Source organism: Colobus angolensis, unplaced genomic scaffold (assembly GCF_000951035.1).
Source record: "Colobus angolensis palliatus isolate OR3802 unplaced genomic scaffold, Cang.pa_1.0 Scaffold126, whole genome shotgun sequence".
NCBI lineage: Eukaryota > Metazoa > Chordata > Mammalia > Primates > Cercopithecidae > Colobus > Colobus angolensis.
The window spans coordinates 2465833-2488684 of NW_012113808.1; the positions used below are offsets into that span (position 1 = coordinate 2465833).

Genomic DNA, 22852 nt, shown 5'->3' on the forward strand with positions numbered 1-22852 from the left:
GTCATGTTGGCCAGGCTGGTCTCAAACTCCTGACCTCATGATCTGCCCACCTCGGCCTCCCAAAGTGCTGGGATTACAGGCGTGAGCCACCCTGCCCAGCCTTTTTTTGTTTTTGTTTCCGCTTATTTATTTTTTGATATGGAGTCTTGCTCTCTTGACCAGGTGGAAGTGATGTGATCATGGTTTACTGTAGCTTCAGTCTCCTGGGCTCAAGTGGTCCTCCTGTGCCTCAGTCACTCTAGTAGCTGGGAAGTGCACCACCAAGCCTGGCTGTTTTTTTTAGAGATAGAGTCTCACTTTGTTGCCCAGGCTGGCCTCAAGCAGTCCTCCCACGTTGGCCTCCAAAAGTATTGGGATTTATAAGCATGAGCCAGCATGCCTGGCCTAAATATGTCTTATAGGAAATAAGCTATCTGGTCTGTTTGTAACAAAAAAATTAAGGAATATTAAATGTCCCAAATACAACTGTTGCCTTTAGATATGTTTCTTTTTTTTTTTGAGATGGAGTCTGACTCTGTTGCCCAGGCTGGAGTGCAGTGGTGTGATCTTGGCTCACTGGAACCTCTGCCTCCCAGGTTCAAGCGATTCTCCTGCCTCAGCCTCCTGAGTAGCTGGGACTACAGACACGTGCCACCACACCCAGCTAATTTTTTGTAGTTTTAGTAGAGATGGAGTTTCACCGTGTTAGCAAGGATGGTCTCTATCTCCTGACCTTGTGATCCGCCCACCCTGACCTCCCAAAGTGCTGGGATTACAGGCATTAGATATATTTCTAAAGCTGGTTATCAGAGTTAAATAGATCTGTTGTTTTTGGTGTTGATAATTTTGGAATATTCAAAAGTATTTGTTGTGAATTAGTGCTTTCTGAGTGTGCCAATTACTTTTTTTTTGATAAAGCGTGTGGTAATAAAGATTTATACTATATGATTAGTCACTCACCTCATTTTTTCCTTTAGTCGATGATCAGCTGACCGTTAACATAGATGAAGGTGGATGGGCTTGTCTGGTGTGCAAAGAGAAGCTCATTATTTGGAAGATTGCTCTGTCACCTATTACTAAGGTAATGGCTCTTTAGAGAGCTGGAAGGAGATGGAGGAGAGGAATGCCAATTGACTTTTAATTTTTACCCTAATTTTTTTTACAGTTGGAGGATAGTTAATATGAAACTACTTAGGCATTAAGGGTTTGCATTTTCATAGTGATGTGAAATAATAAGTATGCATACACATTTGTATATTGGGAAAAAAGTTTCCCCCCTTAAAGATCTGTGTTTACATTTAATAAAATTAGAGACATTGAAATTTTCAATGAATATTGTGCTAATCCGTCTGCCAAATGAAGTATCAGACTAAATGCTATCCATATAAGCAAATGAACTTTGAGTTTGCATATTTCCGAGAAGATAGAATTATGTTTTGTTGAACCTACTGAATGATGCTTAATAAAATAAGAAAATATACCAATTGCTAGTTAAACTTTTCACTTGTCCACTTCCAACAGTGGGATTATCATTTGTCTAGTAACTTATCCTTGCATGTCTAGTAACTTATCCTCAGCAACCTTTTTCTGTTCGTTACAGCTTAGATGCACTACTCTCTTCCACCACTCATTACTCACTTGGCCATGTTCCATTGGAACTCAGGGCTCCTGCTTACCTCAACTCTTCACTTCTGCTGAACTGTGTTACTGCTGCCTAGAAAAGGGTATATGTGGTTAGGAGTAATAGGTGAGGGAGAAGTCCTGGGGGACATACTGAGTTAGCTGAGGGATCCTGATATTTGGCTGAGAGTCTAAGAAATATTTCCTACGTAACTTGGTATAATTACTCTTTGTTCATGCTAATTTTAAATGTCAAATAAACAAATCAATAGTAGATTGGGAAAGTTCCATAGGAAGCCTAAGCACTTCTCTTAACCTTATTTAGCCTTCTCCTAAGTGGACTTTTCTAGCCCGGGAAGAGGTCAGGATAGTTGTTCTTCAGAGGTTGGTCTAGCTTTAAGTTTTCATGATTCAATATCTCTTAAGATACTTTGTTTTAAAATTACTGAAAGACTGATTAAAAGAAGATGTGAGAAGAAAGAATATTTGTAGAATGGTGTTTCCAGCAATAAGTCAGAATCTAAAGTATGCAGAGAAGGGAAATCAGATGCATCTTCAAAATATTGGATTTGATGTGAAAGATTTTCTGTTTGGGTTTGTTCTACAGTTATCGGTTTGCAAAGAACTTCAGCTGCCATCTAGTGATTTCCACTGGAGTGCCGACTTAGTGGCTCTCTCTTACTCTGCTCCCTCAGGTGAAGCACATTCTACTCAGGTAGGTGACTTAAAAGCTTATTGAAATAAACTTTTTACAGTAAGGACATGCTAAAGTTGAATCATCCTATTTGATTTTGAGACATAACTATAAAGCTATAGAAATCAAAACATTGCGGTATTGGCAAAGAGAGCTACACACATAGGGCAGTGTAACAGAATAGAGAATACAGTTACAGATCCACATAAAGGCACCCATTTGATCTTTGACAAAGGTGCAAAAGCAATTCAGAAAGAATGGTCTTTTATGGTGATTTTTCTCTGTATCAATGCATAGTGTAGGAACATTTGTAATTTTAAAATTACAGATGACCAATTTGTATTGTATCGAATTTTCCCTTAAACCTCATACTTTGTTATAAAGATTAATTTGAAATGGGTCATAGATCTAAATGTAAAACAGTAAAACTTTTAGAAGAAAGCAGGAGAAAATCATTATGACCTGAGATTAGACAGAGTTCTTGGAAATCACCAAAAGCATGATCCATAAAAGAAAAGTTTGATAAAATTAATATTAAAATTAAAGTAAAATAAAAATTTAAAGCGTTGCTTTGCCAAAGACAGGAAAATGAGGAGACAAGCTACAGAATGGAAGAAAACATTTGTAAATCATGTATCCAGTAAAGGACTTGTATCTAGAATATTTTTTAAAATTCTAAAAACTTGATAAGACAATCCAGTTTAAAAATAGGAACTAGAACTTGAACGGACACTTTGTGAGGATATAAGGATGGCAAATAAGTACATAAAGAGATGTTCAGCATCATTAGCCATTAGAGAAATGCAAACCAAAACCCTGGTGAGTTCTTATTTCTGATTTTTCTTGATCAAATAGTAAATTGTTCTGTTTTTTTGTATCAGTGTCATCAGACTCCTGGTTTTGGGGTTCTTCTTTTATTGTGATTGCCGATTGTTGTGATCTTGTTTTGAGGCTGTTGCTGTCATGGTTGCCACCAGAGAAGGATCCATCCGCTATTGGCCAAGCCTTGCTAGTGAAGATACCTACACAGAGACTTTTGTTGATTCGGGAGGTGATAAGACTTACAGTTTCCTAACAGCAGTGCAGGTATACCATGGATATTCCTTTATGTTTATTGGAAAGCTGTGATTTGGCTTGGAAATGAGATTTTTATTTATTTTTTAAAATAGAGACCAGATCTCCTTATGTTGCCCAGGCAATTCTCAAACTCCTGGGCTCAAGCAATAACTCCTGCTTTGGCCTCCCAAAATACTGGGCTTACAAGCATGAGCCACTGCACCCAGCCGTGGAAATGAGATTTGATGACTAAAAATGGGGAGTTTTGAAGAGACTGTAGAGACCAGGGAGGAATCAAAAAGAGACAAGGAAGAGAAGAATGTAAGGATCTATGATTTGAACAGTTAGACGAGGGAGGCTCTTCTCACAGGGCTCTAAAATACCAATTTCAGATAGTAGTTTGTGATATGCATTTCTTTTAGAAACATTTTATGAGAGTGGCTTGTTTTTAAGCCACCATCAGACACTATAAAGAATGGTTTGCATTATCTTCTTTGTAGGTTCACAAAGAAACAAAATCTGGCTGAGCATGGTGGCTCATGCCTGTAATCTCACCACTTTGGGTAGCTGAACTGGAAGGATTGTTTGAGGCCAGGAGTTCAAGACTAGCCTGTGCCACATATCGAAACTTTGTCTCTACAAAAAAATTTAAAAATTATCTGGACGTGGTGGTGTGTGCCTGTAGTCCCAGCTGCTCGGGAGGCTGAGGCAAGAGGATCTCTTGAGCCCAGGAGATTGAGGCTGCAGTGAACTATGATCTCACCAATGCACTTCAGCCTAGGTGACAGAGTGAGACCCTGTCTCGAATAAAATAGCAAACAAAAAATAAAAATAAAAATAAAATCTGATAACCTGATGTGTTGAATCTGAAATATGAGCGTGTAGTTTAAAAATCAGAATTTTAAAAACATGGACTTTTTTTCTGCTACAGAAGTTTTTTTTTTTTCTTTTTTCAAGACACAGTTTTACTCTGTCACCCAGACTGGAGTGCAATGGTGCAATCTCAGCTCACTGCAACCTCTGCCTCGTGGGTTCAAGCAATTCTTGTGCCTCAGCCTCCCAAGTGGCTGGGATTACAGGAGCGTGCCGCCACACCCAGCTAATTTTTGTATTTTTAATAGAGACGGGGTTTCACCCTGTTGGCCAGGATGGTCTCGATCTTGTGACCTCAAGTGATCCACCCACCTTGGGCTCCCAAAGTGCTAGGATTACGGGTGTGAGCCACCATGCCTGGCCAGTTTTTCTTTTTTCTTATGAGAGTTTTTCTATGTAGGATTAATAATATCAACTGAATGGATTCTGAAATGTATTACTTTAATAAAATAACAACATTCTATTTCGTATTCTTTTAGATTTATTTCAAGTACAATGATTTTTCTCTGTATCAAAGAATTTTTTGTTAGTTTTCTTTATCTTAGCGTTAGATGCTAAACTGAACTAATCTCATATTTTTTCACAGGGAGGAAGTTTTATTTTGTCCTCGGCAGGAAGCCAACTAATTCGGTTGATCCCTGAGAGCTCAGGAAAGATTCATCAGCATATCCTGCCTCAGGGGCAAGGCATGCTTTCAGGAATTGGTCGAAAGGTTTCTTCTCTTTTTGGAATTTTATCTCCTAGTAGTGATCTCACAGTAAGTTTATAAAATAACTATTTTACAAGCTTATTTCTTAGTTAAATCAGTAAGTTGAAAGTATGCTCTGAAGTTAGTGTTGCCTCCATATGGACGATAGTGTATGCAAAATAGAACCTTTGATCTTTTTAGTGAACTATTTTTATTATGATGAAATGAGTTCATACTAACCTTCTCCCATAACTTGTAATACTAATATCTTTAAATCAGATTATCTCACAAGTACATTTTTGGAACTAAAACTATTATATAAAATTTAAAATGTGTTTCTTAAAGATTAGTTTGACTTTTTAGATTTAATCAGAAGCATGTCTCTACTGCCATGCCTCCAGCTGTCTGTGTGGGTGACTGAAATCTAGATCTGTTGGTTGGATTTCTCTGCCCCATACTCTAGTATAGTGAAAGGAGGATGATGGGAACTAATATTTATGGACCATCTACTCACTGCTCGGTGCTCCGTAGTTGTTATATTCATATTGTGTAATCATTGTGACAACCTGTAAGATAGTGCGCTTTCCCTCCAGTTTACAGATGAGGAAGCACCCTCAGCGAGAAGGTGTGTAACTGCTGAGTGGCAGAGCTGGGAATAATACCCAGGCCTGTTCTTTTTACTGTGCTGTTGTCCTCTTGTTTCAAATAATTATCATCACCTGCTTCCTTGAATGTTCTTTGAACCTAAACTTAACATGTTTAAAAACAAATTTATTGTATTCTTTCATCTCTCCTATTGACTACTATAAAACTATAAAACTCATTTCTCTTTTGATCTGTTTTTGTTAAGAGCACCATCACTTTTTCTCAGTGACCCAGGTATAAAACCTTGTTATTTTTTGTGTCTCGCTCTCCTTCTATAGCAAACTAGTTATTTATCAGGTGCTGTAGATTTAACTTCTATCCAGTCTGGTTTCCATCCCCATCTTTCTGCTTTTGATGTTATGCGCTAACCTATATTCTTGATAAATTTCACCTAAGTTCCTGGTACCTGCTCAGTTTGCTTACTGTTGACCTTTCTGCCCCATCACTGATGGGTTTTAACACAAAGCAATCATGTATATCCAGCTTTAAAAAGCCAAATATCTATACTTCATGATTAAGCATATACTGAAAAGGCAAAATTATACTCTTGTGTATGACTACATACATTCTGCCAAATGCGTTCGAACGCAATTCTGTGTTCAGAAGCTATTGATAATATCTCCCTTGCTTGCTACACTTACAGATTCACATTCAACACTCTTTGCTGTATGTCCCTGATTTTTCATTATTTTTTATTTTTATTTATTTTTAAAAATAGAGACAGGGTCTCACTATGTTGCCCAGGCTGGTCTCAAGCTCCTGAGCTCAAGTGAGCCTCCCTCCTTGGTATCCCAAACTGTTGGAATTATAAGCATGAGCCACCACACCTGGCCTCATTATTTTTCAAAAAATCCTTATTTTTGCTTCTTTTCGACTTGTCATCTACATTCCGATGTTAGAGGATGACTTCTTATTCTCTAAAGACGCTGTAACTTTCCCACCTTTCAGCTCTGCTCTTCGTGGGCCTTCCACCTATATCCTTCCTCTAGAGTCCAACGTTGCCCTCAAACTCTATTTCAGGGTCACTTCTGCTGCTGTTGTTGTTGTTGAGATGGAGTCTCACTCTGTCGCCAGGCTGAAGTACAATGGTGCGATCTTGGCACCTCTGCAACCTCTGCCTCCCAGATTCAAGTGATTCTCCTGCCTCAGTCTCCCGAGTAGCTGGGATTATAGGCGTGTGCCACCACACTCAGCTACTTTTTTGTATTTTAGTAGAGATGAAGTTTCACCGTGTTGCCCAGGGTGGTCTTGAACTACTGAGCTCAGGCAATCCACCTGCCTCAGCCTCTCAAAGTACTAGGATTGCAGGGGTAAGACACCACACCTGGCCCAGGATTACTCCTTTCTTTAAATCCCAAAGGAAGAATTCTGCTAGGATTACTAATCACATATGTGAAATTTGGGTTTTAAAACAATAGTTCCTTAACATTAGAATTTATTCTATGAATTTGACTTCTTTTTCTTTTCTGAATAGCTTTCAAGTGTTCTTTGGGATAGTGAGAGATCAAGCTTTTATAGCTTGACAAGTTCAAACATCAATAAATGGGAATTAGATGACTCTTCAGAAAAACATGCATACAGTTGGGATATAAATAGAGCCCTGAAGGAAAACATTACCGATGCTATTTGGGTAAGAAACAATAATGTTCATCTCTGTAATTCATGCTGTGGTTGTATGATAGTGCTGGTTCCCTTAATTATGTATTTCAACACATTTCAGTGTAATAAACAACATAATGTATAGTTATCAGATTAAGTAGAAATGGGGTAGTCAATCTCTAGAAGTATTGGAATTGCTGGTTTACTTGCTTAGCAATTTTTTTAAATGTATACATTATTCATTCATCAACTGAGTTATCATGGGTGAAGCACTTCACTAGGTGCTAGGGGTATAAAGGTGAAAATAAATCATTCCTACACTCAAGCTTACATTATTGATATTTTCATGTAGGGATCTGAAAGTAACTATGAAGCTATTAAAGAAGGAGTCAACATTCGATATTTGGACTTGAAACAAAACTGGTAAGCAATTAATTTGTCATAAAGAACATAGATAAGAGTTTGGAAAAAATAAGTTGATGTTTATTATAAAATGATGAGCAATCTCACTGTCTGCTCTTTTTTTGGAGACAGGGTCTCACTCTGTCACCCAGGCTGGAATACAGTGGCACCGTGATAGCTCACTGCAGCCATGACTTCCTGGGCTGAAGTGATCCTTCTGCCTCAGCCTCCCGGTAGCTTATACTGCAGGCATGTGCCATCGCACCTGTAAAAATTTTTCGTAGAGATAGGGTCTCACCATGTCATCCAGGTTGGTCTTGAACTCCTGGGCTCAAGCAACCCTCCTGCCTCAGCATCCCAAAGTATTGTGATTACAGGTGTGAGCCGCCATGCCCAGCCTGTTCTTTTAGTGCTGATCTTCTCATGCTATCTATTAAGCTTTACTGAATGGTCTTGCTGTTGTTTATTGAGTGATACTAGTTCATTTGGGGAATTGAGACATTTTTCAGCCTTAAATGGTATAATCTTACATTGGTATCTCATTCATTAGAGACAAAGCTTTTCTGCTCTTACAGCTAGAACTTCTCTTCCTCACTGCCAAGAGATACCTGAGACCCTGTCATTGCCCACTGCTGTGGGTGCCCCATGGTGTGATCTTCCTCTTATTGGATGTATCAGGCACATGTTTCCCACTCTCTGTTGCTCAAGGAGCTTTAGGCCTACGTTTGTGGCTATGCTGAGTTAAGGATGGGATAAGGCTTTGTCTCGTTAGTACAAATTAGAACTTTATCACTTTATCATATTCTTACTCAGAGTAAATTTCCTCATAGAAACAGTGCTCTAAGTGGTGCATAGGATGCCAGGTTAGTCTGATAAAGCTAATTATCCCATGTTACTATTTAACTTTAATGCTCAAGGTCACATGGAACTTAAAAACCATTTGTAACATTGCTCATAGTGAATCCAAATACATAACTAGTAATCCTTCAGAAGACAACTTCTCAGAAGTTGAAGACTATTTTTTATGAGTTTTAGAGTAATTTTTACTGTTCTTGTTACATGTTTTGGGTTAGTAGAACAAATTCTACTTGTTCCTTGGAGAGACATTGCAGTTGTACTACTTTGTGTAATTTTTCTCTCTGTTGGGCTGTTTAGACTCTTAGTAGGCTCCTTTACAGTCTGGAAACCTTATTAAAGCTATCAAAGAGGTAAAAGTAATAGTACTGTTTAATTTCTGTAAGCATTTTAATTAAATACAGTTTACCTGTTTTTATTTGTCTTTACCAGACTTTTGGAAATGTAGGACTACTGCTAGGACAGCCTGCTGTGGGCATATAATGCAGACATTTTTCTTTTTTATTTATTTTGAGACTGAGTCTCACTCTGTCACTCAGGCTGGAGTGCAATGGTGTGGTCTTAGCTTACTGCAACCTCCACCTCCCGGTTCAAGCGATTCTCCTGTCTCAGCCTCCCAAGTAGCTGGGACTACAGGTGGGTGCCACCACTCTCGGTTAATTTTTGTATTTTTAGTAGAGACGGGTTTTCACTCTGTTGGCCAGGCTGGTCTCGAACTCCTGACCTCGTGATCCACCCGCCTCGACTTCCCAAAGTGCTGGGATTACAGGTGTGAGCCACCGCGCCCGGCCATGCAGACATTCACGTAATTTTCTGAATTGGAGGCATGGGGTTGAGAATGAGAAGCATGCTTAGGAATTGCTATGCAGGGTCCACCCAGGGCTTCTCTCCCCCAGTGTCATGCTGACCAGCGGGGTCCCTGTGAGGTGCAGCCCTCATCCTCCTTGACCTTACTCTCCACCTTTACTCAAAATGATCCAGTTAGTACTCTTTATGTCCTTGAGGCCTTGTGATCAGAACTGTGCAGGGAATTTCTCATATGGGTCTGTTTTCTTTATTTTAAGAATAGTGTCTGTCTTCCTCATAGTCACTCACACCTACTGATTTGTTGTCCATTTGGGCAGAGCTACAATCTGAGCTTATAATTTCAGTGAGTAGCTGGGCTGGGTGGCTCACCACTTTGGGAAACCAAGACAGGAGGATTGCTTGAAGCTAGTAGTTCAAGATCACCTGGTCAACAAAATGGGACCCTATCTCCACGCAAATAAAAATAAAAAATTAGCCAGGCATGATGGCGTGTACCATAGTCCCAGCTTTTCAGGAGGCTGAGGCGAGAGGATCACTTGAGCCCAGGAGATTGAGGCTGCAGTGAGCTATGATCCCACCACTGCACTCTACCATGGGCAACAGAGAAAGATCTTTTTTCTGAGACAAAACAAAAATAAATAAATTATTTTACTAGATGATTACTAATACAAAGTTTAGATATCTTCATTTTAGATATAAAGTTTGGAATTTTTTTAACCTTAACTTCATTACTTTGGATATATTTACATAAAAACTTAACTGGTCAAGCAGGAGGATCACTTGAGGCCAGGAATTCTAGGGCAGCCTGGCATTGTAGAGAGCGAGACACACTGCCAATATGTTACAAGTTTGGACCAATATTCTTTTTTTAAAAATTGATTTTTAAAAATTGTTTTATTTCAATAGTTTTTGGGGTACAGGTGGTTTTTGGTTACATGGGTAAGTTCTTTAGTGGTGATTTCTGAAATTTTAGTGCACCTGTCACCTGAGCAGCGTACACTATACCCAGTATGTAGTCTTTTATCCCTCACCCTCCTTCCCACCCTTCCCCTCCAAGTCCCCAAAGTCCATTATCATTCTTATGTCTTTGTGTCCTCATAGCTTAGACTCCCACTTGTAAGTGAGAACATATGATATTTGGTTTTCCATTCCTGAGTTACTTCACTTAGAATAATGTGGACCAATATTCTTGAATTCCTTTCAAGAGTCCAAGCAGAAGTGATAAAGTTTGGGGAGCTAGGGGAAGAGAACCGTGAAGAAGGAAAATGAGAGCTGTGCTAGGATTGCTTGCTTTGAAATGTCATGTCATTTAGTTACTTGCTTGGTTTCTTGTTTTTAATTGTCAGTAGAGGGTGCTTTGCCACCCTTTTAATATTTCTGAGACTGGAATGAAAGTTGCTAGTAATAGGGCTGGGCGCGGTGGCTCATGCCTATAATCCCAGCATTTTGGGAGGCTGAGGTGGGCGGATCACCTGAGGTTGGGAGTTTGACACCAGCCTGACCAACATGGAGAAACCCCGTGTCTACTAAAAATACAAAAATTAGCCGGGCGTGGTGGTGCATGCCTATAATCCCAGCTACTCGGGAGGCTGAGGCAGGAAAATTGCTTGAACCCAGGAGGCGGAGGTTGCAGTGAGCTGAGATCACACCACTGTACTCCAGCCTGGGCAGCAAGAGTGAAACTCCGCCAAAAAAAAAAAAAGTTGTTAGTAATAGATGTTTTAGAAGAGCTAAAATAGGAACCATTTAATTTATTGGGGGCAGCAAGTTTGCTAGACTTAAGGGACAAATAAGCTTTAAGATGCAAAATGGTTTGTTTTTACATATACAGCAGTTTGAAATTTCTATAACTGATTGTTAAAAAGCCTTTACATATATATGTATATTTTTAAACATTAGAGACAGGGTTGCCCTGTTTGGTCTTGAACTACTGGGCTCAAGCGATCCTCCTGCTTCAGCCTCTCCCAAAGTGCTTGGATTAAACACATAAGCTACTGTGCCTGGCCTAAAATTATTATTATTATTCTTATTATTTTTAAGAGTCTCACGCTGTTGCCCAGGCTGGAATGCAGTGGTATGATCTTGGCTCACTGTAACCTCTGCATCCCAGGTTCAAGTGATTCTCATGCCTCAGCCTTCCGAGTAGCTGAGATTACAGACACATGCCACCATGCTGGGTGTTTTGTATTTTAGTAGAGATGGGATTTTGCCATGTTGGCCAGGGTGGTCTCGAACTCCTGGCCTCAAGTGATGTGCCCCCCTCGGCCTCCCAAAGTGCTCGGGTTACAGGTGTGAACCACCACACCTGGCCTTTTAAATTTATTTTAGAGATACATGGTCTCACAGTGTTGCCCAGGCTGGTCTTGAATTCTTGGACTCAAATGATCCTCCTATCTCAGCCTCCCAAAATGTTGGGATTACAGGTGTGAGCCATCACGCCTGGCGGTAAAATTTTTTTTTTTAATGTTTTTCCTCTGGACAAAAGCGAGTAACCTTTAAATGACTGAGTACATCAGGGATTGGCAAACCTTTTCTGTAAAGGGCCAAAAGTAACCGTTTTAGGCTTTGGCAGCCATATAGTCTTTACTGCAGCTTCTCTATTTCACCAATAGTATCATGAAACATCCCTAGAAAATGCATAAATGAATGTGTGTGGTTGCCTTCCAACAAAACTTCATTTATAAAAACTGGTTTGAGATCAGTTTCACTGCAGGGCTGTACTTTGCTAATCGCTGGATCAGATAGTTGTTTTGATCTTTTTTTTAAAGTCCAGTTTATTGAGTTATAATTTATATAGAGTAAAAAATTTTAGTGTATAATTCTACAAAATTTTTTTCTTCTTTTTTTTTTAAGATGGAGTGTTACTCTGTCACCTAGACTGGAGTGCAGTGGTGCGATCTCAGCTCAATGCAACCTCCACCTCCCGGGTTCAAATAGTTGTTTTGATCTTTTTTTTAAAGTCCAGTTTATTGAGTTATAATTTATATAGAGTAAAAAATTTACCCTCTTTAGTGTATAATTCTACAAAATTTTTTTCTTCTTTTTTTTTTAAGATGGAGTGTTACTCTATCACCTAGACTGGAGTGCAGTGGTGCGATCTCAGCTCAATGCAACCTCCACCTCCCGGGTTCAAGCAGTTCTCCTGCCTCAGCCTCCCAAATAGCTGGGACGACAGGCATGTGCCACCATGCCTGGCTAATTTTTGTAGAGACGGCTTTGCCACATTGGCCAGGCTGGTCTTAAACTCCTGATCTCAGGTTATCTGCCCACTTTGGCCTCCCAAAGTGCTGGGATTACAGACGTGAGCCACCGCACCCGGCCCTAATACTACAAGTTTTGACAGATACATAGTTTAGTCATTTAATCACAACAATCAATACAGAACAGTTGTATAACCCCCCAGATTCCCTTGTGCCATTCTGTAATCGACCCCTCCAGCCACCCTTAGCCCCTGGAGACCACTGATGTGGTTTCTGTCTCTATAGTTATACCTTTTGCTTAATGGCATAGAAATGGAACATACAGTGTAAAGCCTTTTGAGTCTGGCTTCTGTCACTTAGCATAATATATTTCAAATTCATTTGGTAATTTTTTTTTTTTTTTTTTAACTACTGAATAGTATTCTTTTGTATGGATATACCACCGTTTGTTTATCTTTTCAGCAGTTGGAACACATTGGGTTGTTTTCAGTTTTAGGCAGTTATGAATAAAGCCACTACAGTCATTGGTACACAGGTTTTCGTGTGAACATAGTTATTGGTTTTTGGTTGTTTTTTTTTTTAATTTTCTCTTGTATAGGTATCCACGAATGGGATTGCTAGGTTATATGGAAGCATATGTTTAATTTTATAGGAAACTCCTAAGTTGTTTTTTAGGGAGACTTTACATCTTTATTTTTTATTAATTAGTGATGGGCTGGTGATTTTGGCAGCAGCATGGCACTCAGCAGACAATCCATGTCTCATCTATTACTCTCTGATAACAATAGAAGATAATGGTTGCCAAATGTCAGATGCAGTTACTGTAGAAGTCACTCAATATAATCCACCTTTTCAGGTAAGATTTATGTTGGTTAAATTACAAAGCAATAATATGTTGAGTATTTTTCTAACTATTTCAGGGTCTTATTTATTTATTTACAGAGTTTTGCTCTGTCACCCAGGCTGGAGTGCAGTGCCTTGATCTCAGCTCACTGCAACCTCTGCCTCCCCTTCCAGGTTCAAGTGGTTCTCCTGCCTCAGCCTCCCGAGTAGCTGGGACTGTAGGCGTGTGCAACTATGCCCAGCTAATTTTTATAGTTTTAGTAGAGACAGGGTTTCACCATGTTGGCCAGGCTGGTCTCGAACTCCTGATCTCAAGTGATTCCCCCAACTTGACCTCCCAAAGTATTGGGATTACAGGCGTGAGCCACAATGCCCGGCCCATTTCAGGGTCAAATTTCTTGACAGATTTCATCTGCAGGACTTGGCAATATTTTAAAATAGCTTGTTTCTAGACATTGTTGCATTTTTTTTGCCATCTCAGGCTTGTTCTTTCGCTTAGTTTTGGCTAAAGGAAAATTAGAATGGAAGCAACTAGCAGAAAGCAGTTTGTTTATTCTGCTCTAGGTCTTTGGAGGGATTGTCATCTCTGTATTTAAGTAGAAAGAAGGTACTGATTAATTTCAGGGTGAAAGTAAGGAAGAAACCACACTGGACATGATGAGTACATGCCTGTAGTCCTAGCTACTCAAAAGGCTGAGGCAGGAAGATCACTTGAGCTCAGGAGTTTGAGGCTGTTGTGTGCCATGTTCACATCTGTGAATAACCACTGCATTCTAGCTTAGGCAATATAGTGAGACCCCATCCTAAAGAAAAAGAAAAGAAAGCTAGTAGGAATTAGGGTTTGGTTTAGAGCCTTGCATATTATAGAAAAATCCCCCTTTTTACCCAAAGCAAGATTATATTTATATTCAGCAGTGTTACATAGTTATCAAAGTTCTTGTAAACAACTGAAAGACAGGCTTTCTAATTTTAAGTTCATTAATAGCAATTAAACATGTTTAATAACATATTCATGAAGAAAAAGCTGAACATCTATAAATTTATTTTATTTACTCTTACATGGTGTCTAATTCTGTTAAATCCTTGTTTGTTTATTTTTGAAGAGGGAAAGTCTTGCTATGTTGCTTGGACTGGAGTGCAGTGATATTCACAGGTCCGTCAATAGTGCATGGTAGCCTCCAACTCCTGGGCTCAAGCAGTCCTCTCAGGTAGCTGGGATTACAGGTGTGCACCACTGTTCCTGGCTTAAATCCTCACTTTTTTTTTTTTTTTAATCCTTACTCTTAACATGACTTGTTTAACTGAATCCTGTAAGAAAATCTTTTGATTTGTTCTTTTATGTCAAACAGAAATAAACTTTATCGTGTGTTCTGATTATGCAGTGTGGAAAATATGCTCAGTGTTAGAAAAAAATTCAGCCAGGGCAGAAGACTATAAATTATAGAGAATTTGAGGATTCAAAAACAATTCTAGGACCTCGCATTTAATGTTTCTGTAAAATTACTTCTTTAATAACAGCTTATTTTTAGCATATTCTAATTTTATTTAATGAGATTTATTTTTATTTCTGCCTCTGATTTTATATGTAAACAAATCAACTAAATTTTCTTGTCATTAATATCTTGCCAGTAAAGTAAGAACCAAAATGTTTGTTTATCAGGGATCATTTATAAAAAATTGCCAGTTCTTAATACAATAAATTAGTGCTTTCATTTTCTCCCTTGAATTTGTCATAGGCTTCTAGTTATAGTCATCATCATGGAAATGTTTTCAAAATTTGTTAATTTTGGACATTAACAAATTAGGCCAGGTGTGGTGTCTGATTCCTGTAATCCCATCACTTTGGGAGGCTGAGGTGGGTGGATCACCTGAGGTCAGGGGTTCGCGACCAGCCTGGCCAACATGGTGAAACCCCGTCTCTACTAAAAATACAAAAAAATTAGCTGGGTGTGGTGGCATGCGCCTGTAATCCCAGCTACTCAGGAGGCTGAGGCAGGAGAATCATTTGAACCTGGGAGGCGGAGGTTGCAGTGAGCCAAAATTGTACCTCTGCACTCCAGCCTGGGTAACAGAGTGGGACTCTGTCTCAAATAAATAAATAAATTTTAAAAAAATAAGCAAATTATAAGCAAGTTAACAAAATATATGTCTAGTTGATGTTTATAAACTTTGTAACGTTTTGTTAATCATCTCATGGGTGGTGGTTAGATTTTTACAAAGAAAATAGGTGAATTATTTTATCATTTTTATGAAATGTACAAAAATGAATTTAAAAAATCATACAAACAAATATTTTTGTTTTACTTCTTGTTAAATGTAATCTTAAATTTAACTTTCAGTCTGAAGACCTGATTTTGTGTCGGTTGACGGTCCCAAACTTTTCAAACCAGACTGCCTATCTGTATAACGAAAGTGCTGTCTATGTGTGCTCCACAGGAACTGGGAAATTTTCTCTTCCCCAGGAGAAAATTGTCTTTAATGCACAAGGTATGGTAGCAGTTTTAGAAAGCATGATTGGTGAGCTCGTTAGTCATTCTGAGTGCTTTTTTTCTCTTTCCCGAGTGTCACTTCAAGCATGCTGCCCTCAAATGTTACTGAGACATTTCATACCACAACTACAGCAGCTGAAGCGACAACCCTACTAAGAAACCAAAAGGGTACTAGAATTTCCAAACTATTATATTTACTGGCAAAAATAGTAACATTTGTTCCAGGAGAAGATGCCAAGAAGCAAAGAACTAATGCCAAGAGAAGTAATTGCTCATTCCTAGTTAGTAAAAGTGACTTATTCTGAGTTGATGCTCTTTAACTTTTCCACACCCCTGGATAAGAGCCTCAGGTGCTGGACTCATGCAGGTGGGCTGGTCAGGATTAAAGAGAAACCAAGCAGATACTTAGCTGAAGGGGTTGGGCAGAGGACAGAGTCCAGGTAGGCAACAGCATGGAACCCAGATTTTCTAGTCCCAGCACAAGAACCTTGACGGAGGGTGGGTAGGCTGTTACTACTAAGGCGCAAGGTAGGCTTAGACTTTTTTATTTTTTTTTCAGTCCCCGTTGACTGATGTGGTAAGTTAAAGTCAGAATTAAGCAAGAGAACTCCACAGGATTGAAAAAGCTCTTCTTCTGAGTTTTGCAGAATGAATAATTTTCTTTTTTGGCTTACTAGATTGCTCTCTGGCAAGGCTAGTTTTTATTGTCTTTAAAGCTGAAAGACACAGAGCCTGCTTCTTCCAATAGCAGCCAGTTCTTAACTTTTGATTCTGGGATTTAAAGGATGAGTTTGAAGTAGGAATAATACTGTAAAGGAAAAAATGTGCTTAATATATCGTCAAGATGATTTTCTGCCCAGGGTGGTAGATTTTTACAAAGCATTTTGTTGTTGTTGTTAAATGTATTTGACTCTGTGTTTTTCTTTCTTTTAGGAGATAGTGTTTTAGGTGCTGGTGCCTGTGGTGGTGTTCCTATCATTTTTTCTAGAAACAGTGGACTGGTGTCTATTACTTCACGGGAAAATGTGTCCATATTGGCAGAAGACCTGGAAGAGTCCTTAGCATCTTCATTTGCTGGACCAAACAATGAGGTAATGTAATTCTATAAGATTTTGAAGTTTTTATGTTATTTATTTTTTAGAGATAGGGTCTCACACTGTCACCCAGGCTAGGGTGCAGTGGCACAATCATAGTTCACTGCAGCCTCTAACTCCTGGCCTCAAGCAATCGTCCTGCCTCAGACTTCCCAGTAGGTGCCTGGCTAATTTGGTTTGGTTTGGTTTGGTTTTTGAGAGAGTCTCACTCTGTTGCCCAGGCTAGAGTGCAGTGGCATAATCATAGCTACTGCAGCCTCACCTCAACCTCCCGGAATCAAGGAGTCCTCCCCTCTTAGCCTCCCAAATAGTTGGAACTACAAACATGCGCCATCTCACCTGACTAATTTTTTATTTTTGTAGAGACAGGATCTCCCTATGCTGCCTAAGCTGGTCTCAAACTCCTGGGCTCAAGCATCCTCCCGCCTCAGCCTCCCAAAGTGCTGGGATTACTGGCATGGAGCCACCGTGCCCAGCCTAATTTTTATTTTTATCAGATTATTTTATGCAAATGGTCTCAACACTGAGACAGTTTTCAAAGACTTAACGATGCAGACAGTTCTTTTTGTCTTCCTCATCCCCTCTGTCCTCTTTGCCTGAAGCAACTACGTTTAAGCCTTTTAGTGATTTATTCTGGTATTTTTCTCCATATATCTAAGTAATGTACATATATTCCTGTCTCCTGATTGATCTGTTGATTTTCTACTATAGAAAATGAGGTTTTGGGTTACCTTATACTCCTTCCTCTGCCCTTATCATTCTAACATAAATTTTTTCCGTTGTAATGACAATGTGAATATTGTTTATGGTTTGCTGAGCCAAATACTGATTACATTTCCTTTATTATACAACTTTGTGTGACTCTTGGAGTGTATCATGACCTCATTTTATATTTTCTCACTTTCCTTTCATATGTGACTTAATCTTTTTACACACTCTGGGAGTTCTGTAGAGTGCCCCTTAGTGTAGTTTTTCTCAAAGTCAAGTCTCCACAAACCTTCCATCTGCACAGCTGTCATCCCGGAACTTCTCTCTTCCACGGTCCTCAAATCCTCAGGAGCTGTCCCTGCACCATGCATAGGTGGCCTCATCTCCTGTCGGTGCTGCCATTTCCCGTTCCTTCTGCTTTCTGTCTTCCTTTGTTGTAGTTGGAATCGCAGATATTTCCATGGAACTTGTATTTCTGTTTCTTTTTATTCTGGGATGATTTTTTGAGAGGAATAGCCGGGTAAAAATTACCAATTTTTTTTTCTATTGTCTTGAAACCTGAAATATCCCATCCATGAGGTTTTTATCATTCGTTTACAGAAGACTAAAAATTATTAATACTGTTTGGGGTAATTTCCATTTGAATAGTATATGAAATATACAGACTACCTCTATAATTCAAAATTAAAACGAGTATAGTTTTAAAGGAAAGTAACACTTTTTTACTTTTTTTTCTTTTCACAAAAAGGAGTAATACTTTGGTTATTTTGTAATGGTATGGTTATTGTAATACTGTTACACATTCTGAAGCAATTTTATAGTGTTCCATTTCTTTAAAATTTTTCTAAATCCTTGTTTAAATTTGTAATCAACCATTATGCTTAGGTAGTATACACTGTGGTGAGTCGTGTAAGAGCAAACCTGTAAAAAGATTCTGTTAATTATGACGAAATCTCCACATTGTTTTACTTACAGCATAATCCCCGAATTACCTGTACCTTTTCTATATGACTGGTTGGTCATTTGGTGCTTTATAGTGTTTCAATAAGTATATGAATGACTGGTATAGACCAAGCTTGTTCAACCCACGACCTGTGGGCTGCATGTGGCCCAGGATAGCTTTGAATGCAGCCCAGCACAAATTTGTAAATTTTCTTGAAACATGAATTTTTTTTTTAAAACTCATCTGCTATCATTAATGTTAGTGTATTTTATGTATGGGCCAAGACAATTCTTCCAGTGTGGCCCAGGGAAGCCAAAAGATTGCATACCCCTGGTACAGACAATATGGCAAACAGCTTGTGTATATACAGAGTTGCTGTCATAGGATGGGTACAGTTTTTAGTCCAATAATTAAGAATATTCAGATGCCTTTACCTCTAAACTGTGCTTTGTTATTTTGCAGAGTATGATTTTTGAGACCACTACAAAGAATGAAACTATAGCCCAGGAAGATAAAATCAAGTTGCTGAAAGCTGCCTTTCTGCAATTCTGCAGGTATAACATGTTTTTTAAATTATGGATTATTTAATGTGTGAAGATACATTTTACTGACATGTGCTACTTATTTATTGACTGGTGGGAGCAAGTCGGAGGAATGATGCTATCAAGAGGAGAATTTTTTTTGAACTTTAGCACTTTAATAGACTGTTCTTCTGAAGTTAGTAGCCATGGGAGGTTTCCAGCTAGCTCGGCTAGGGAAAAAAACATGGGATCTAACATACTCTCTCCACTTCATGAAAAACAACGTACTATTAAAAATGGTGATCATGAAGATGTCTTGCAAGGGTCTTTTATGAATAATGTTAAGGTGCAAATAAGTTGCTTACCAAGTGTTTTCTTTTTTTTTTTTGAGACACAATCTCACTCTGTCACCCAGGCTAGAGTGCAGTGGCGTGATCTCAGCTCACTGCAACCTCTGCCTCCTGGGTTCAAGCGATTCTCCTGCCTCAGCTTCCCAAGTATGCGGGACTGCATGCATGTGCCACTACGCCTGGCTACTTTTTTTATTTTTAGTAGAGACGGGATTTCACCATGTTGGCTAGGCTGGTCTCAAACTCCTGACTTTAGGCTGACTCCTAAAGTGCTGGGATTACAGGCGTGAGCCACCACTTCCAGCCGCATACAAAGTTTTATTGGTAATATGAAAGAATTATGGCCTGGTGTAGTGGCTCACACCTGTAATTCCAGCACTTTGGGAGGCTGAGGCAGAAGGATCTCTTGAGCATGGGAGTTCAAGACCAGTCTGGACAACATAGAAAGACCTCATCTCTACGAAGAAAAAGTTTAAAAATAATCAGTGGGGATGGTGATGCATGCCTCTAGTCCCAGCTACTCAGAGAGGCCTAGTTGGAAGGATCGTGTGAGCCCAGGAGGCCAAGTTTACTGTGAGCCATAATCACACCACTGTACTCTAGCCTGAGTGACAGATCAAGACCCTGTCTCAAAAAAAGCAAAAGAATTAGACCTGGCCTATTAGTTGAGTTTTGCTTTATGCAAAATCACCACAAACCTTAGTGACTCATTTAACATAGCTGATGATTCTGCAGTTTGACTCTTGGGGCTGGGCTTGGGGGGTAGTTTTACTGTTCTGAGTAGACTCACTCATTTTCGTCTGCTGCAGGGCTGACTGCTCTTTACCATACTCACATTTTTGGGCCATTGACTGGCCAACTCGCTTTCTACCTTCTGTGACATCTCCTCAACTAGCAGGCTGCCCTGGGCTTATTCACGTATCACAGGGTTCTAGAGTGGCAAGAGAGCAAGTGTCACTGCACAAGCACTCGAAGTCTTTGTTTAGATGGCGTTTGCTAGTGTCCTGTTGGCCAGAGCAAGTCCAGTTGTAGTGAAAGCGTGCCTAAGCAGATGCGTGTATGGGGTGGGGAGTGATTGTCCTCACTTGGTCACACTTGCTGCTCTAATTCTCTTCTGTGTTTAAGGCGAATGCAGATTTCAGTTTATCTTAGATGTGTATTCTGCTCATGTATTCTGGTACTTTCCTTAAAAGGTATGGCAAATTCACATTTGAATAAATACTCAGGAAAATGGTGATCCAGCCCCCCTGCGCTGTCTGTTGTTAGCTGTGGGAAACTTTGGACAGATTGCTGAACATTTCTGCCATTCTGTTTGTATTTCTTCCTTTTTGAAGTATTGAGTGGGGAGAGAGTTAGAATGGTTAAAGGATCATTAGTTTATCGTCAGATCTTTGTTTTGAAGGAATATGCTGAGTTTACTACCTTCATTTCCCCCAGTTCTCAGCCCATGATTCCGTAATCCCACTCATACTGGTATCTGAGGCATAAAGGCTCACTCACAGAGACAGCAGATTCCGAAGTGCTTTTACAGTTCTAACATTCTGTGCCTCACGATCTACTGAGCTTAGTTTGTCGCCAGAAGGGGTCATCATTAGGGAAGTTTTTTGTTTCCGTTTAAAATTGTGTTCTTTTAATCTTGTTCTTTTACATGGTTCAGTCTTCAAAAATCTTGGTTGAAATGCTGTGTTTTTATCTTTCACAAGTTTATCCTGTAATTAAAATTCTGTCAGATTTGTGGCATCTCAAAATGTAAATGATAATGCAGCAAGTGACTAGTCATTAGATTTATTTCCTGTGGCTGCCATAACAAATCACCACAAACCAGGAGCTTCAAACAACAGAAGTGTCTTCTCTCACAGTTCTGGAGGCCAGAAGTCTGAGAGCGAGGCGTGAGCAGAGCCCTCTCTCTGAAGGCTTTGGGAAAGGATCTGTCCTTACCTCTCTCAGCTCCTGGTGGTTGCTGGCAATCCTTGACTTGTAGATGTGTCACTCCAGTTTGTGCCTCCGTTGTCATGTAGCTGTCCTCATATTCATGTGGCCTTCTTTTTTTTTTTTTGAGACAGTCTCACTCTGTCACCTGTAGTGCAGTGGTGCGATCTCGGCTCACTGCAACCTCCGCCTCCCTGGTTCAAGCAATTCTTCTGCCTCAACCTCCCAAGCAGCAGGTGCACACTGCCATGCCTGGCTAATTTTTTGTATTTTTAGTAGAGACGAGGTTTGACCACGTTGGCCAGACTGATCTCAAACTCCTGGACTCGAGATCCGCCCGCCTCAGCCTCTCAGAGTGCTGGGATTACAGGCATGAGCCACCATGCCCGGGCCACATGGCCTCCTTAGAAGGACAACAGACTCATAATTTAACACATTGTATCTACAAAAACCTTATTTCCAAATAAAGTTGCATTTTGAGGCACTGGGTAGATGTGAATTTGTGGGAGACACTGTTCAACCTGGTGTAGTCATCTTAAGATGTTTTACAGGGGAAAATTAATTAGGCACAAGAAGGGACCCCTGGTCTAAGTCTCCTGAGCAAGCAGTAGCCTCAGGAACAGTGTCATGGGCCCTGTAGCACAGCTGTGCTGAACTCATCCTGCCCGGCATGGGTGAAGTACTGTGGACTTAACAAGGGATGATTTCTGGGGGAGTATCAGCTAGCTCTCTTAAAGATGCAGACTCCTTACAAACAGAATTGTGGTGCCTTTAAAACAGGATTTCTCAACTCCATTAACATTGACATTTGAGGCCAGGCTTGGTAGTTCATACCTGTAATCCCAGTACTTTGGGAGGCCAAGGCAGGCAGATCATTTGAGGTCAGGACTTCGAGACCAGCCTGACCAAAGTGGTGAAACCTTGTCTCTACTAAAAAAAAAAAAAAATTAGCTGGGTGTGGTGGCACATGCCTGTAATCTCAGCTACTCGGGAGGCTGAGGCAGGAGAATCGCTTAAACCCAGGAGGCGGAGGTTGCAGTGAGCCCAGATGCCGCCACTGCACTCCAGCAGTACAATGTAGGCTGTTTAGCAGCATCACCAGTCGTTTACTGCTAGATGCCATTAGCACCCTTTCCGCCAACTTGTGATGACCAAAGTTATCGTCAGACATTGCCAGATGGCCCCTGGGGTCACAATTGGTAGATAACACTTTTAAGTGTTATTGTGTGTTTAATTTTTTGCCAAGATAGTATTACTGTTTTTATAGCATTATTTCTTTGAAATTAATTTTTTTTTTTTTTTTTGAGACGGAGTCTGGCTGTGTCGCCCAGGCTGGAGTGCAGTGGCGCAATCTCGGCTCACTGCAAGCTCCGCCTCCCAGGCTCAAGTGGTCCTCCTGCCTCAGCCTCCCAAGTAGCTGGGACTGTAGGCGTGTGCAACTATGCCCAGCTAATTTTTATATTTTTAGTAGAGACAGGGTTTCACCATGTTGGCCAGGCTGGTCTCGAACTCCTGATCTCAAGTGATTCCCCCAACTTGACCTCCCAAAGTATTGGG

General features: G+C 39.9%; 1 protein-coding gene across 1 annotated transcript in view; it reads left to right on the top strand.

Moving 5' to 3' along the window:
- Window positions 1-22852, top strand: part of NUP133 (nucleoporin 133kDa) — an 82037-nt gene that overhangs the window by 5524 nt on the left and 53661 nt on the right. The window contains exons 3-12 of the mRNA XM_011933330.1: window positions 957-1060; window positions 2207-2314; window positions 3245-3379; window positions 4809-4979; window positions 7030-7185; window positions 7507-7577; window positions 13127-13274; window positions 15601-15748; window positions 16684-16841; window positions 18958-19049. Of these exons, the coding sequence (XP_011788720.1) occupies window positions 957-1060; window positions 2207-2314; window positions 3245-3379; window positions 4809-4979; window positions 7030-7185; window positions 7507-7577; window positions 13127-13274; window positions 15601-15748; window positions 16684-16841; window positions 18958-19049 (1291 nt within the window). The remainder of the gene's footprint in view (window positions 1-956; window positions 1061-2206; window positions 2315-3244; window positions 3380-4808; window positions 4980-7029; window positions 7186-7506; window positions 7578-13126; window positions 13275-15600; window positions 15749-16683; window positions 16842-18957; window positions 19050-22852) is intronic.